The sequence below is a fragment of the Macrobrachium nipponense genome, chromosome 18 (assembly GCF_015104395.2).
Source record: "Macrobrachium nipponense isolate FS-2020 chromosome 18, ASM1510439v2, whole genome shotgun sequence".
NCBI classification, from domain to species: Eukaryota; Metazoa; Arthropoda; class Malacostraca; order Decapoda; family Palaemonidae; genus Macrobrachium; species Macrobrachium nipponense.
The window spans coordinates 86,466,186-86,478,685 of NC_087211.1; the positions used below are offsets into that span (position 1 = coordinate 86,466,186).

General features: G+C 34.9%; 2 protein-coding genes across 2 annotated transcripts in view; one reads left to right on the forward strand and one right to left on the reverse strand.

Moving 5' to 3' along the window:
• The window catches only part of LOC135196700 (uncharacterized), an 82,290-nt gene extending 78,826 nt beyond the window's left edge, over window positions 1-3,464 (reverse strand). The window contains exon 1 of the mRNA XM_064223532.1: window positions 3,421-3,464. Coding sequence (XP_064079602.1) covers window positions 3,421-3,464 — 44 coding nt within the window. The remainder of the gene's footprint in view (window positions 1-3,420) is intronic.
• Window positions 1-12,500, forward strand: part of LOC135196701 (uncharacterized) — a 750,202-nt gene that overhangs the window by 132,032 nt on the left and 605,670 nt on the right. The window lies entirely within an intron of this gene.

Genomic DNA, 12,500 nt, shown 5'->3' on the forward strand with positions numbered 1-12,500 from the left:
ATATAAAACACCAAGAGATGAAGGACACGATCAGGAAAGAATATATGCACAGACTCAAGGCGATACTCAAGTCAAAACTCAATGGTGGAAATATGATAAAAGCCATAAACACATGGGCAGTGCCAGTAATCAGATACAGCGCAGGAATAGTGGAATGGACGAAGGCAGAACTCCGCAGCATAGATCAGAAAACAGGAAACATATGACAATACACAAAGCACTACACCCAAGAGCAAATACGGACAGACTATACATAACACGAAAGGAAGGAGGGAGAGGACTACTAAGTATAGAGGACTGCGTATACATCGAGAACAGAGCACTGGGGCAATATCTGAAAACCAGTGAAGACGAGTGGCTAAAGAGTACATGGGAAGAAGGACTAATAAAAGTAGACGAAGACCCAGAAATATACAGAGACAGGAGAATGACAGACAGAACAGAGGACTGGCACAACAAACCAATGCACGGACAATACATGAGACAGACTAAAGAACTAGCCAGCGATGACAATTGGCAATGGCTACAGAGGGGAGAGCTAAAGAAGGAAACTGAAGGAATGATAACAGCGGCACAAGATCAGGCCCTAAGAACCAGATATGTTCAAAGAACGATAGACGGAAATAACATCTCTCCCATATGTAGGAAGTGCAATACGAAAAATGAAACCATAAACCACATAGCAAGCGAATGCCCGGCACTTGCACAGAACCAGTACAAAAAGAGGCATGATTCAGTGGCAAAAGCCCTCCACTGGAGCCTGTGCAAGAAACATCAGCTACCTTGCAGTGATAAGTGGTACGAACACCAACCTGAGGGAGTGATAGAAAAACGATCAGGCAAAGATCCTCTGGGGACTATGGTATCAGGACGGATAGGGTGATACGTGCAAACAGACCAGACGTGACGTTGATTGACAAAGTCAAGAAGAAAGTATCACTCATTGATGTCGCAATACCATGGGACACCAGAGTTGAAGAGAAAGAGAGGGAAAAAATGGATAAGTATCAAGATCTGAAAATAGAAATAAGAAGGATATGGGATATGCCAGTGGAAATCGTACCCATAATCATAGGAGCACTAGGCACGATCCCAAGATCCCTGAAAAGGAATCTGGAAAAACTAGACGCTGAAGTAGCTCCAGGACTCATGCAGAAAGAGTGTGATCTAGAAACGGCACACATAGTAAGAAGAGTGATGGACTCCTAAGGAGGCAGGATGCAACCCGGAACTCACCCTATAAATACCACCCAGTCGAATTGGAGGACTGTGATAGAGCAAAAAAAAAAAAAAAAAAAAAAAAAAAAAAAAAAAAAACAAATAATAATAATAATAATAATAATAATAATAATAATGAGGATTATCATTTATAGACCAGAAATACTTTATTGAAACGGGGGTTCTTTATCCATTTAATAATAATAGTAATAATATAATAATAATAATAATAATAATAAATAATAACAATATTGAGGATTATCATTTATATGACCCAGAATACTTTATTGAAACGGAGGCTCTTTACATTTAATAATAATAATAATAATAATAATAATAATATAATAATAACAATATTGAGGATTATCATTTTATATGACCCAGAAATACTTTATTGAAACGGAGGCTCCTTTACATTTATTTAATAATAATAATAATAATAATAATAATAATAATAATAATAATAATAATAACAATATTGAGGATTATCATTTATATGACCCAGAAATACTTTATTGAAACGGAGGCTCTTTACATTTATAATAATAATAATAATAATAATAATAATAATAATAATATAATAATGAGGATTATCATATATGGGATCGAGAAATACTTTACAGAAAAGTTGACTCTTCACATTTTATGAATGCATTACTATTTTCCGGTCGTCGATTTGCACTTCACGTATACCTTATGAAAAGGAAGCACTGCCTGTCTTAAGAGAAATTGCCTTCCAAGCAAGAGTCAAGACAGTTGATAGCGATGTGAACGCTCCTTTGGTGAGGAAGATATTGGAAGGAATCACACGGATGATGATAAAGGAGTCATTTTGAATAAGGAAATAGAGAGGAAAATAAAGTCCACGATATTTATCTCCTCCGCAATATTGGAAAAAGTAAATTTAGCGTTGTCAACGTGTTTGGATAGGGTGGGGGGTTGAGGGGTAGGGGTTAGGGGAGGGGGTGGGGTGTTAGGGGGGTGGGGCAGTAGTAAGTAATAATAAAAAAACGGGGGGGGGGGGGGGGGGGGGGGGGGGGGGGGGGGCGGGGGGGGGGGGTGCTGGAGAATAAAAACAAAAACTGAAAAAACTGGCCTTGGCGCAGTGGAGAACAAGTATAGTTTATTGCTGAAGTTGTAACGGAGCTCTGGAAGAACCAGAGGACTTTGTCTCCAACAATAGGTTTCCAGATGCCAAGAGCGAGGGAGGGGGGGAGGGGGGGAGGGGAGTGAAGGGAAGGGGGGGGGGTGTGGTGATTGGTGAGTCAGGGGTAGGGAGGGGTAAGGGACCTTCTACCCTTGTTATGAGTAAGGGGCGAGGAAGCTTGGATGTACAAAAGTTATTGGAATAAAAAAAAAAAAATAGAGGAGGCCAGTTATTAAAATAAGTTTCTTTCTCTGTTGTACTGGTTAAAAGGAAGAAAAACAAGGTTTTTTCATAGAAGAGAAATAGTTATTACTTTTTTTTTTATCAAAATAAGGGAGATTTTCTTTGCTGTGTGAAGGACGTTTGATTTTTTTTTTACGAAAATAGAGTATTGTTGATAAGTTTTCTGTTTCCATATGTTTCTTTTATTGTCAAGTACTTTATTTTATTTTATTGCCGTACAAGCTTGAAGTTGCTAGCTAATATAGTGATGGTTCATATTAAAGCTTAGTTATTTTTCAGTTGTTGAATTCTCTCTCTCTCTCTCTCTCTTCATGCCCTCCCAAGAAACCAAGAGAAGGCTTAAGTAGAAATTTTATTGACTGCGGTCGGTCTTTCCAGTGGCTCATTTTCACTAATAAGAAAGGACTTGAAAGCTGAACATAATATGTTGTTCCTTATTTGGCTCCTTTTATTTTTTATTTATTTTTAATGGGTCCCATTTCCCGCATTTACCGCTATGCTTTGAATTCTCTTCATGCCTCTGTTTTCCCCAGCTGATAATCATCCTTCTTGTAAGTATTACGTTTTACCATATCTCGGTGGTTAAGCTATCCCACTCTTTCCTGCGCCCTTTCTTTAGTTGGGTTTTCTGAGTTAGATTAGGGCATTCTGTTGCTCATTCCACTGACCTCCTCGTTGAAATTATAATAAGTAAATAAGAAAATCAGATGTTTCATCAAGGTCCTCTCTATCATTTCACAAACGCTAAATTCGGCCATAAGCCGAAATTTGTGGAGGACTTCGCCCGGACGCAATCCGTACATGTGACTTACCTTTTGATATCTGGCTTCGAGAAAATCTCAGATCCCATCGTCATTTCAGCGCGGCCACCTATTTGCCAAAATTGTTATCACCTCTATGACGGACAGAAGATTGGGGGTTCATCAGACACCCCGTCGTTAAATTGGCTACTAGGATTGAGATATTTTAAAGACACCTTTCATCATATATGTCAGCGGAGCCCTGATTTCTCTTCAGCTCTCTGCCGGGCGCTGGTTCGAACCCACGAGAGGACGAAATTATTACGAGCTAAAAAGTCCCTCTTCGGTTAACATATATGAAAATGTATTAATTCCGAGGTAGAGCGAATTGGATATTAAAGGACATATGTAGCTCGATGAATGTATATGAATTACGGTGATTTGATAATAATTCATATTATATATATATATATATATATATATATATATATATATATATATATATATATGCACAGCCGTTTAGTTCAACGTTTTGTCGGTAAAATCCAATTCACATGAGAAAGACAAAAAAGGAGCTATTGGTAAATCTGACAGCTGGACATCAAGGGATTCCTGTGGGGGAGACACTTTTTCTTTGTGTGTTTTTTATCGCCCTGTCAGATTTCAGTGCCTTGGCTTTTGAAGGGTGGCCACCAGACTATAGGAAGGAACCCCCATTGTAGAGAACCTTCGGATAAAGCAAACTCAAGTGGAGTATTTAAGAAAGGAATTATGGTAAACAAAGGGCACTCTCTCTCTCTCTCTCTCTCTCTCTCTCTCTCAAGAAAAAATAACGCAGCCATGAGAATTATACCATCCATTTACATTACACCATTTATATATATATATATATATATATATATATATATATATATATATATATATATATTATAAAATATATAAAATGTGTGTGTTGAGTAAAACCATTGTAACTTTCAGAGTATGAAGTGTATGCTCTGCATATGAATAATTTATGACTCTTGTTCCGTACTCCAGGTAAGATTAGGAATATGACTCTTGTTTAGTAGTACAGGTAAGATTAGGAACTCCCCTGTACATAAACTCCTAATAGAACCAGAAATATATACTACATCGTGCCCAGATGGGTACGTAAAGCTGTCATCCCCTCCTGGGGCAGCATGAAAGTTCATCTGCTTAATGTCGCCTTATGTTAAGGAATTTGGCAGTAAACGATAAAGGTTCAGAAGGGTGGAAAGAAGGGGGTTGCTTCGGATTTATATGTCATTTGATACTGTTCGGTCGTGTTGTGTTTCTTTCGCCGTGAACAAGTTTGATACGCGTGGCGGTTCGGTTGCCAGAGGTGACTAGAGTGTGACAATTTCATATATATATATATATATATATATATATATATATATATATATATATATATGTGTGTGTGTGTGTGTGTGTGCAAATGGGATTTATCCATGATATAGCAGTTAGAATGTGATTATGTCAAGATCATTGTCAAGTGTTTTCGGTATAACTTGAATTAATTATATAAAATATATATGCACATACACACACATATAGGTATATATATACACATACATACACGCGCGTGCACACACACACACACACACACACACACACACACATATATATATATATATATATATATATATATATATATGATATATATAATATAATACACGGTGACCGGGTGTGCTGGAATATTTATATGAATTCTATGCAGTTTGAATTGTAAATAACATATTTCATGTTCGCGTTGTATTTATATTTTTATACATTTGGGCCACATCGTTTTCTAAATGGTAGACCGTTTACCCAAAAAGTAAAGGAAGTTTTATATATATGTATTTGTATATTTACATATTAATTTCAATTTATTTTATACTGGGAGTTCTGTTAAGACCGAAAACTATTTTTTTTTACTCCAAAAAAAATATAAAGTTCACATTTTTTTTTTCCTGTCCCCTTCTTCCCAAGAAAGAAAGAAAGTCTCTCTCTCTCTCTCTCTCTCTCTCTCTATCTCTCTCTCTCTCTCTCCCCCTCTCTCTCTCTCTCCCTTATATTCCAGTCAGGTGATGTCTAACGAGATTAGGGGAGGCTCCTTATCGCTCATTATTTGTCTTTATGCGTTCTAAATGTACTTTATGGGTTTTATGCTTTGATCGACCCTCGAAGCCTTCTCCTTTTATTTCTTTTATCTGTTAATCTCTCTCTCTCTCTCGTTTGATCATTTCCGGTTCTTTTATAATTGCATTCCCCACTGTTAGTATTAACGAGTGTAGGCTTGCTTTGTTAGGTGTTTTGACTCTTCTCTCTCTCTCTCTCTCTCTCTCTCTCTCTCTCTCTCTCTTTTGATCACTGCTTTAAGCTTTCTTTATTGTTTCTCTTGTAATTGCTTCCCCCAGCTGTTAGTATGAATGCGTGTGGGCGTGTTTTGATAGGTCTTATGAGCTCTCTCTCTCTCTCTCTCTCTCTCTCTCTCTCTCTCTCTCTCTCTCTCCTTGCTTAAAACTTTCTTTGATGGTTCTCTTATATTTATGTTTCCCCAACTGTCCATGTTCTCATGTGTGGGTGCTGTTTATTGGCGTTTCTCTCTCTCTCTCTCTCTCTCTCTCTCTCTCTCTCTCTCTCTCTCTCTGCTATTTATGTAGTAAGCTTTTATGTTGTGTATATAAAGCTAATCCGTTAAACACTGTCAGTGATTGCGTGACCAAAAGTAGTCATATCTACTTTTTTTTGTCTAGGTGATCCTGGGTTTTGTCAAATTGAATTATTTTTCCTTGCAGTTGCATCTAGTTAATTAATTATTGTTTGATTTACTTAGCCTTATCTCCAAAATATGAGCTGATTTAAGTATGTAGTCACAGGAGATGAAAGGAAATAAATCCATAAGTGTTTTGGAATTAACCTCACTAGATGACAGAGAAGAATGTTCTATTAAGGCCACATACTGTGAAAACTTTGAAACAGTAATCCATATGGCCTCTTCTTGAATTACTACACAACTAGGCTGCTTGTTTATTACAGGACAACATTATCTTCAAAGGTTTTTTTTATGTAGATATAGTAAAAAAAATCTTTGGGACTGGCAACCCAATACCCTTACCTCGCACCGACTCGAAGGGGAAAAACGGTGGAAAAGAAAAAAAAAAAAAACTAGGACCCAACCCCTTAAGGAAGTAACAGATACGACGTGGGTGGATCAGCTGTAACTGTATCCAACTTCGCGTTACAGTAACTTAGTAGTTATAAATGCTTTAGGGCTTGTCTTTCGTGTGAGGAGTGGAGCGTAGTAAACGTTTTTTTTTTATAGCCATTCTTGGATTTTTCTTTGATTTTTAAGCTTGTAAAATTAGAAAAATATTAATGACCGTTTTGATTCTCATTAAATGATGTGTATGTACGAGTGGTTTGCTTGCTTACATTTATATATATATATATATTATATATATATATATATATATATATATATATCTATATATATATATATCAGTAAGGACACCTAGGCCTAAACCCGGAACAGCATTTTGTACAACTTTATTGGACATGTTTCGAGTAGTACTATCACTCGTTATCAACCTACAAAATTAAAATGAATGACATTATAGCTCTTGCAATCAAATTCACAATAATAAAATGACATGTATAAAAATTATACGAGTACGTTAAAAGATACCTAATACTTAAAAAAAAAATTTAAATTAAAAAAATGGCTAAACGAAACAATTGAGTAGATAAAATAAAATTAGGCAGAATGCAAATTTAAGTCACAAAAACGGATGGTACAAAAGAACAGTAAATATATTAAGTCGATATACAAACCCAGGATGCAGACTAAAAACACAAAATTGAGGTAACAGCTACATTTCTAGCCAAGGAAGGCTTTATCTTAACAGAATACAAAACTTCTAAAATGTCGAGGTCTGTAGCAAACTGGGCAGAGGTTAAAATAGAAAAATCATCGATATGTAAAGGGTGACCAGACTCCTCGCTGTGTTCCCTAATTGCGCTATAACTAGGTCTTGTAAGATAATTGCCTGTACGAAATGACCTACCAAGATGTTCAAACCATCTCATCCAAGCTGATCTGGCAGTTTTTCCAACGTAAGTGGCATCACAACCGCTGCACTGCCATTTAAATGACTCCTTTCATTTTATCAACTGCCTAAGAAACTGTAATTTTGATAATTGTGTTATGGCATCATTTGATGTGACGTCTCTGTTCACTCAGATTCCACTGGATGAGACGATTGACATCTGTCTAAATGAGCTGTTTAAAAATAATAATGATACCGTCAACGGGTTCAACAGGTCTCAGTTAAAGGAACTTTCAATCCTAGCTCCCAAAGAATGTTATTTTTTGTTTAACAGTTTGTTATATAAGCAAATTGATGGTGTAAGTATGGGATCCAGTATAGGACCATCTCTGGCTAATGCTTTTATGTGTTTTATGGGGAAGAAATGGTTAGACGATTGCCCTTTAGATTTTAAGCCCTTATTGTACAGGAGGTATGTTGATGATACTTTCTTAATTTTTAAGAGTCGTGACCATATTCCTCATTTTTTAGAGTACCTTAATAGTAAGCATATTAATATAGAATTTACATCTTTAGTCGAAGATAATCATACACTTGCTTTTCTAGATATTCAAGTAAAAAGTCTTAATAATAAATTTCACACTTCAGTCTTTAGAAAGCCTACTTTCACAGGTCTTATGTCTAAATTTCATTCAGCTACACCTTTGAAATAAAAGATCATTTTAATATTTACGCTAGTTACCAGAGCATATAAAATTTGTTCTAGCTCTTTGAATTTACACGAAGAATTGGAATTTCTAAGGTCACTCTTAAAAAACAATGGCTATCCGTTGAATTACGTGAATACATACATTAGTAAACAACTTTCAAAATTATATGTAAACAAACAACCTGAAACTACCGTAACGTAAAGAAACCTGTTATTTATCTACCTTTAACTTTTACTGGAACTCATAGTTACGATCTAAAAAAGCAATTAATTTCTATTTTGTCCATTGGTTACCCTCAGCTAGATATCAAAATATATTTTACTTTACAAAATAAATTAGGAAATTTCTTTAAAATTAAAGACCCTAAACCAACAAGCCTTCGGTCCAATCTGATCTATAAATGGCAGTGCAGCGGTTGTGATGCCACTTACGTTGGAGAAACTACCAGATCAGCTTGGATGAGATGGTTTGAACACCTTGGTAGGTCATTTCGTACAGGCAATTATCTTACAAGACCTAGTTATAGTGAAATTAGGGAACACGGCGAGGAGTCTAGTCACCCTTTACATATCTATGATTTTTATATTTTAACCTCTGCCCAGTTTGCTACAGACCTCGAAATTTTAGAAGTTTTATATTCTGTTAAGATAAAGCCTTCCTTGGCTAGAAATGTAGCTGTTACCTCACTTTTGAGTTTTTAGTCTGCATCCTGCTGGTTTGTATATCGACTTAGTATATTTACTGTTCTTTTGTACCATCCGTTTTTGTGACTTAAATTTGCATTCTGCCTAATTTTATTTTATCTACTCAATTGTTTCATTTAGCCATTTTTTTTATTTTAATTTTTTTTTAAGTAGTTTCGATCTTTTAACGTACTCTTATCATTTTTATTCATGTCATTTTTTTATTGTGAATTTGATTGCAAGAACTATAATGTCATTCATGTTAATTTTGTAGGTTAATAACGAGTGATATACTACTCGAAACATGTCCCAATAAAGTTGTACAAAATGCTGTTCCGGGTTTTGGCCTTCGTCTTACTGATATGTAGATGGCGCTTCCCTGCTGGTGTTTCAATTGTTATATACTATATGTGTGTGTGTGTGTGTGTGTGTGTGTGTGTGTGTGTGTGTGTGTGTGTAAGAGTGTGTCAGTTGGTAGCGCCCTGGCCTTTCATTTGAGACGGTTCAATCCTAATGTGAGCGCCAAATTTATTTCAGTGAAACATGTGCTCATGCGTTGATTACTTCTATACACACACACATATATATTTATATATATATATATATATATATATATATATATATATATATATATATATATATATATATATATATATATTATGATATTATGTATATATTAATTCACACAATTCCTTTACTCGCTCATTAACTCCACCTAACATCTTTTTAATTTTTTATCCTCTTTTGACAACAGTGTTGATACATCAGTAAGCTATAGAGCAAAAATTCTATAACCAAAACTGTTAACTAATATATATATATATATATATATATATATATATATATATATATATATACATATATATATAATATATATGTATATATGTATATATATATATATATTATATATATATATATATATATATATATATATATATATATATATAATATATATATATATATATATAAAGCCGGGCGGTTAGAATAAATTAATATTTAATCGAGTAGCAGCAAAGCCTCATAGCGCTCTGCCAGAGAGATTTATTACGGGTCATTGATACTGTTGAAATGAATAATGGATGAATTTGTGAGATCGGAGAGGAATCTCTCTCTCTCTCTCTCTCTCTCTCTCTCTCTCTCTCTCTCTCTCTCTCTCTTCCAGGTGAGGTAGAAAACGTCAAGTTAATCAAAGTCTCGTGTTCTGTGAAGCTCTCTCTCTCTCTCTCTCTCTCTCTCTCTCTCTCTCTCTCTCTCTCTCTCTCTCTCTCTCTCTCTCTCCATCAAGTTGTTTAAAGTTAAGCTTTTTGTAATAGTTATTAACAGAAGAATCTGTTCGACATATTAATTTTATAAAAGAAAAAAAGTCTAACAGAGATCTTCTTCAACATTTTATCCTACAAAAACCGCAAGATAGATTAGTCTTGACCTTTTAACTTCTAGAAAATATAAACCATCAAAATATATTTCATGATTTCCTTTCTTTAAGGTCTTTAGCAACATGGAAGTAAGAAAACTATTAAATGATATTGTTGAACTTGCAGCTAGCTCTGCTTTCAGTAAACAATTTATTTATAATAATATGTTAACTTGTTTTTTATTCAATTTTATTGTCATTTATGTAATTATTTTTAAGCAATTGATTGATTGTTTTCACTGTTGTTTTCATGTTTTTTTTTTATATAAGCTTATCCTATGATCTTTATCTAATATTTTATTCTGACCATTATCCGAATATTTTTTTAATAAATGCAAGCGTCGAACTACTTAGTAATTTTTATGACAGTGTATTTGTATTCCAATGTAAATCAATAGGTATTTTTTTGCATATGAACAAATCTTTAAAGTAAGAAAAATATATTCTTAAGTTACATATATAGTACTGGAATATTTGCATCTGAAAATATACTGGATTTTGTCCACATTTTCATCGTTTTTAATTTGTTTCCTTTATTTCTTCCATGTTCCTCCTTCAACCCGTCTGCACACGTGAGTAGGTATCGTCAGTTTTTTAAAGTAAATTTTTAAGTCAATCTAGCCTTTTTTTTATCATATTTGGTGAAAATGTGAAGTTCCTCCCTCTCCCCTTCCCGCCCCTTAATATTAAGTAGGAATAACTATAGATCTTTCTTTAGAATTCCCTGCCCATTCTGTATATTTTCAGTCCAGTGATTTTTCCTGTTTAATAGGTATGTTTTTTTTATCACTTCAGTCCTTTTTTCTGCATCGTAAAAAGGTACGAAGATTTTTTTTTTTTTTTTTTTTTAAGCTAGAGTTGTTTAAAGCCTCGTACGGAACTTTCATCAATTTTTGTTTCAATTTGTTTTTTTACAGGTTCTTAATTATTTTTCCCTTCGTCACTTTCTGTTCAATTTTTTCTTGCCATGTTTATAATCCCTCAACAACAGTTGTGGTCACCCTCCTGCGCGTCGTCAGTAGGTCAGGTTACGCCCTCGTGCGCGCGTGTATGGTTTCTTAGCGAGCGGACAAGTCGCGGTCGGCGACTCTCGCCGTTAAGCCGTCTGTGGATAAGGTTGAAAACTTCTAATAAATCATAAGGAATTTCGACCTTCTGAGAGCGAGGAGGAAAATGAAAAAATAAATAAATAAACGTCTAATGAAGTGAAATTGAAAATGGCTGTCTTGACGAGATCGATTGCCTGAAAGTGAGATTGACTACGTTTATCTCAATCGTCAACTCAGATTAAAAAGGACTATTGATGTTTCATGTTCTTCTCAAACTACTGTTATTAAAAACAATTACAACCTGTAATTAGCTATCTGAAAGGCTTATTGAAAACGCCTGATAGTGGTTGACTGTATGAGCAAAAGACTGAATTTTTTCTAAAACTGCTGAATCTTACGAAAGTGAGAATATAAATGTTATTGTACACGACTATGCTAAAGAATGGAAAAAATGAATGATGTTTTTTGTCCGTCTCATACTAAGTAAAAACATTTACTATAGTAGATTCACATCAACCGTGCTTCTGATGTCTAGGCCAGTCCCTTAGGACGCTCCTGATTGGCTTGATAAGCCAATCACTGCTGGGAACTCTGTCTCTTTCTCGAGAGTTCACATAGGCTGAATGTATGCTCCACCTCGCCTGAGGGATACTTTTGAAAGACGTATCCTTCAGAAGAGGTGGAATGTACATCCTATGTGAAATCTTGAGAGAGACTGAGAGTTTCCAGCCCTGTGATTGGCTTATCAACAGCCAATCAGGCAGGAGCGTCGTAAGGGACTGGCCTAGATATCAGATGCACGGTTGATGTGAATCTACTATATTAGTTGATTATATTTTAAACACCTGGTAGTGGTTGACTATATCATTAATGAGACCGTTTCCAAACTGTTTGAATATTTGATCATATGATGGCGAGATCTAAAACAAGATTTCATTGACCATTAAAGGGTGATTGGGTTGCTGACCACTGAAAAATTATTTAGAAATTTATCAAAGTTGATCATTTTAAAACATGTTAAACTCGTCGTAAAAGTTTCCGGTCATAAATAAAAAACACACTGTGACATATTAAAGTAACTATGGTGCTCTTGTATGATTATTTAGATGATGAACCCTGTTCTTCCTTGAAGCCCAAAGGGGCCATTGACTTGAAATTTGAGCTTCCAAAGAATATGATAAAGAATATGATAAATTTAAATAATTATTGTTTGCGTTATAACATTTTGGTCGTAGAAAGCACCA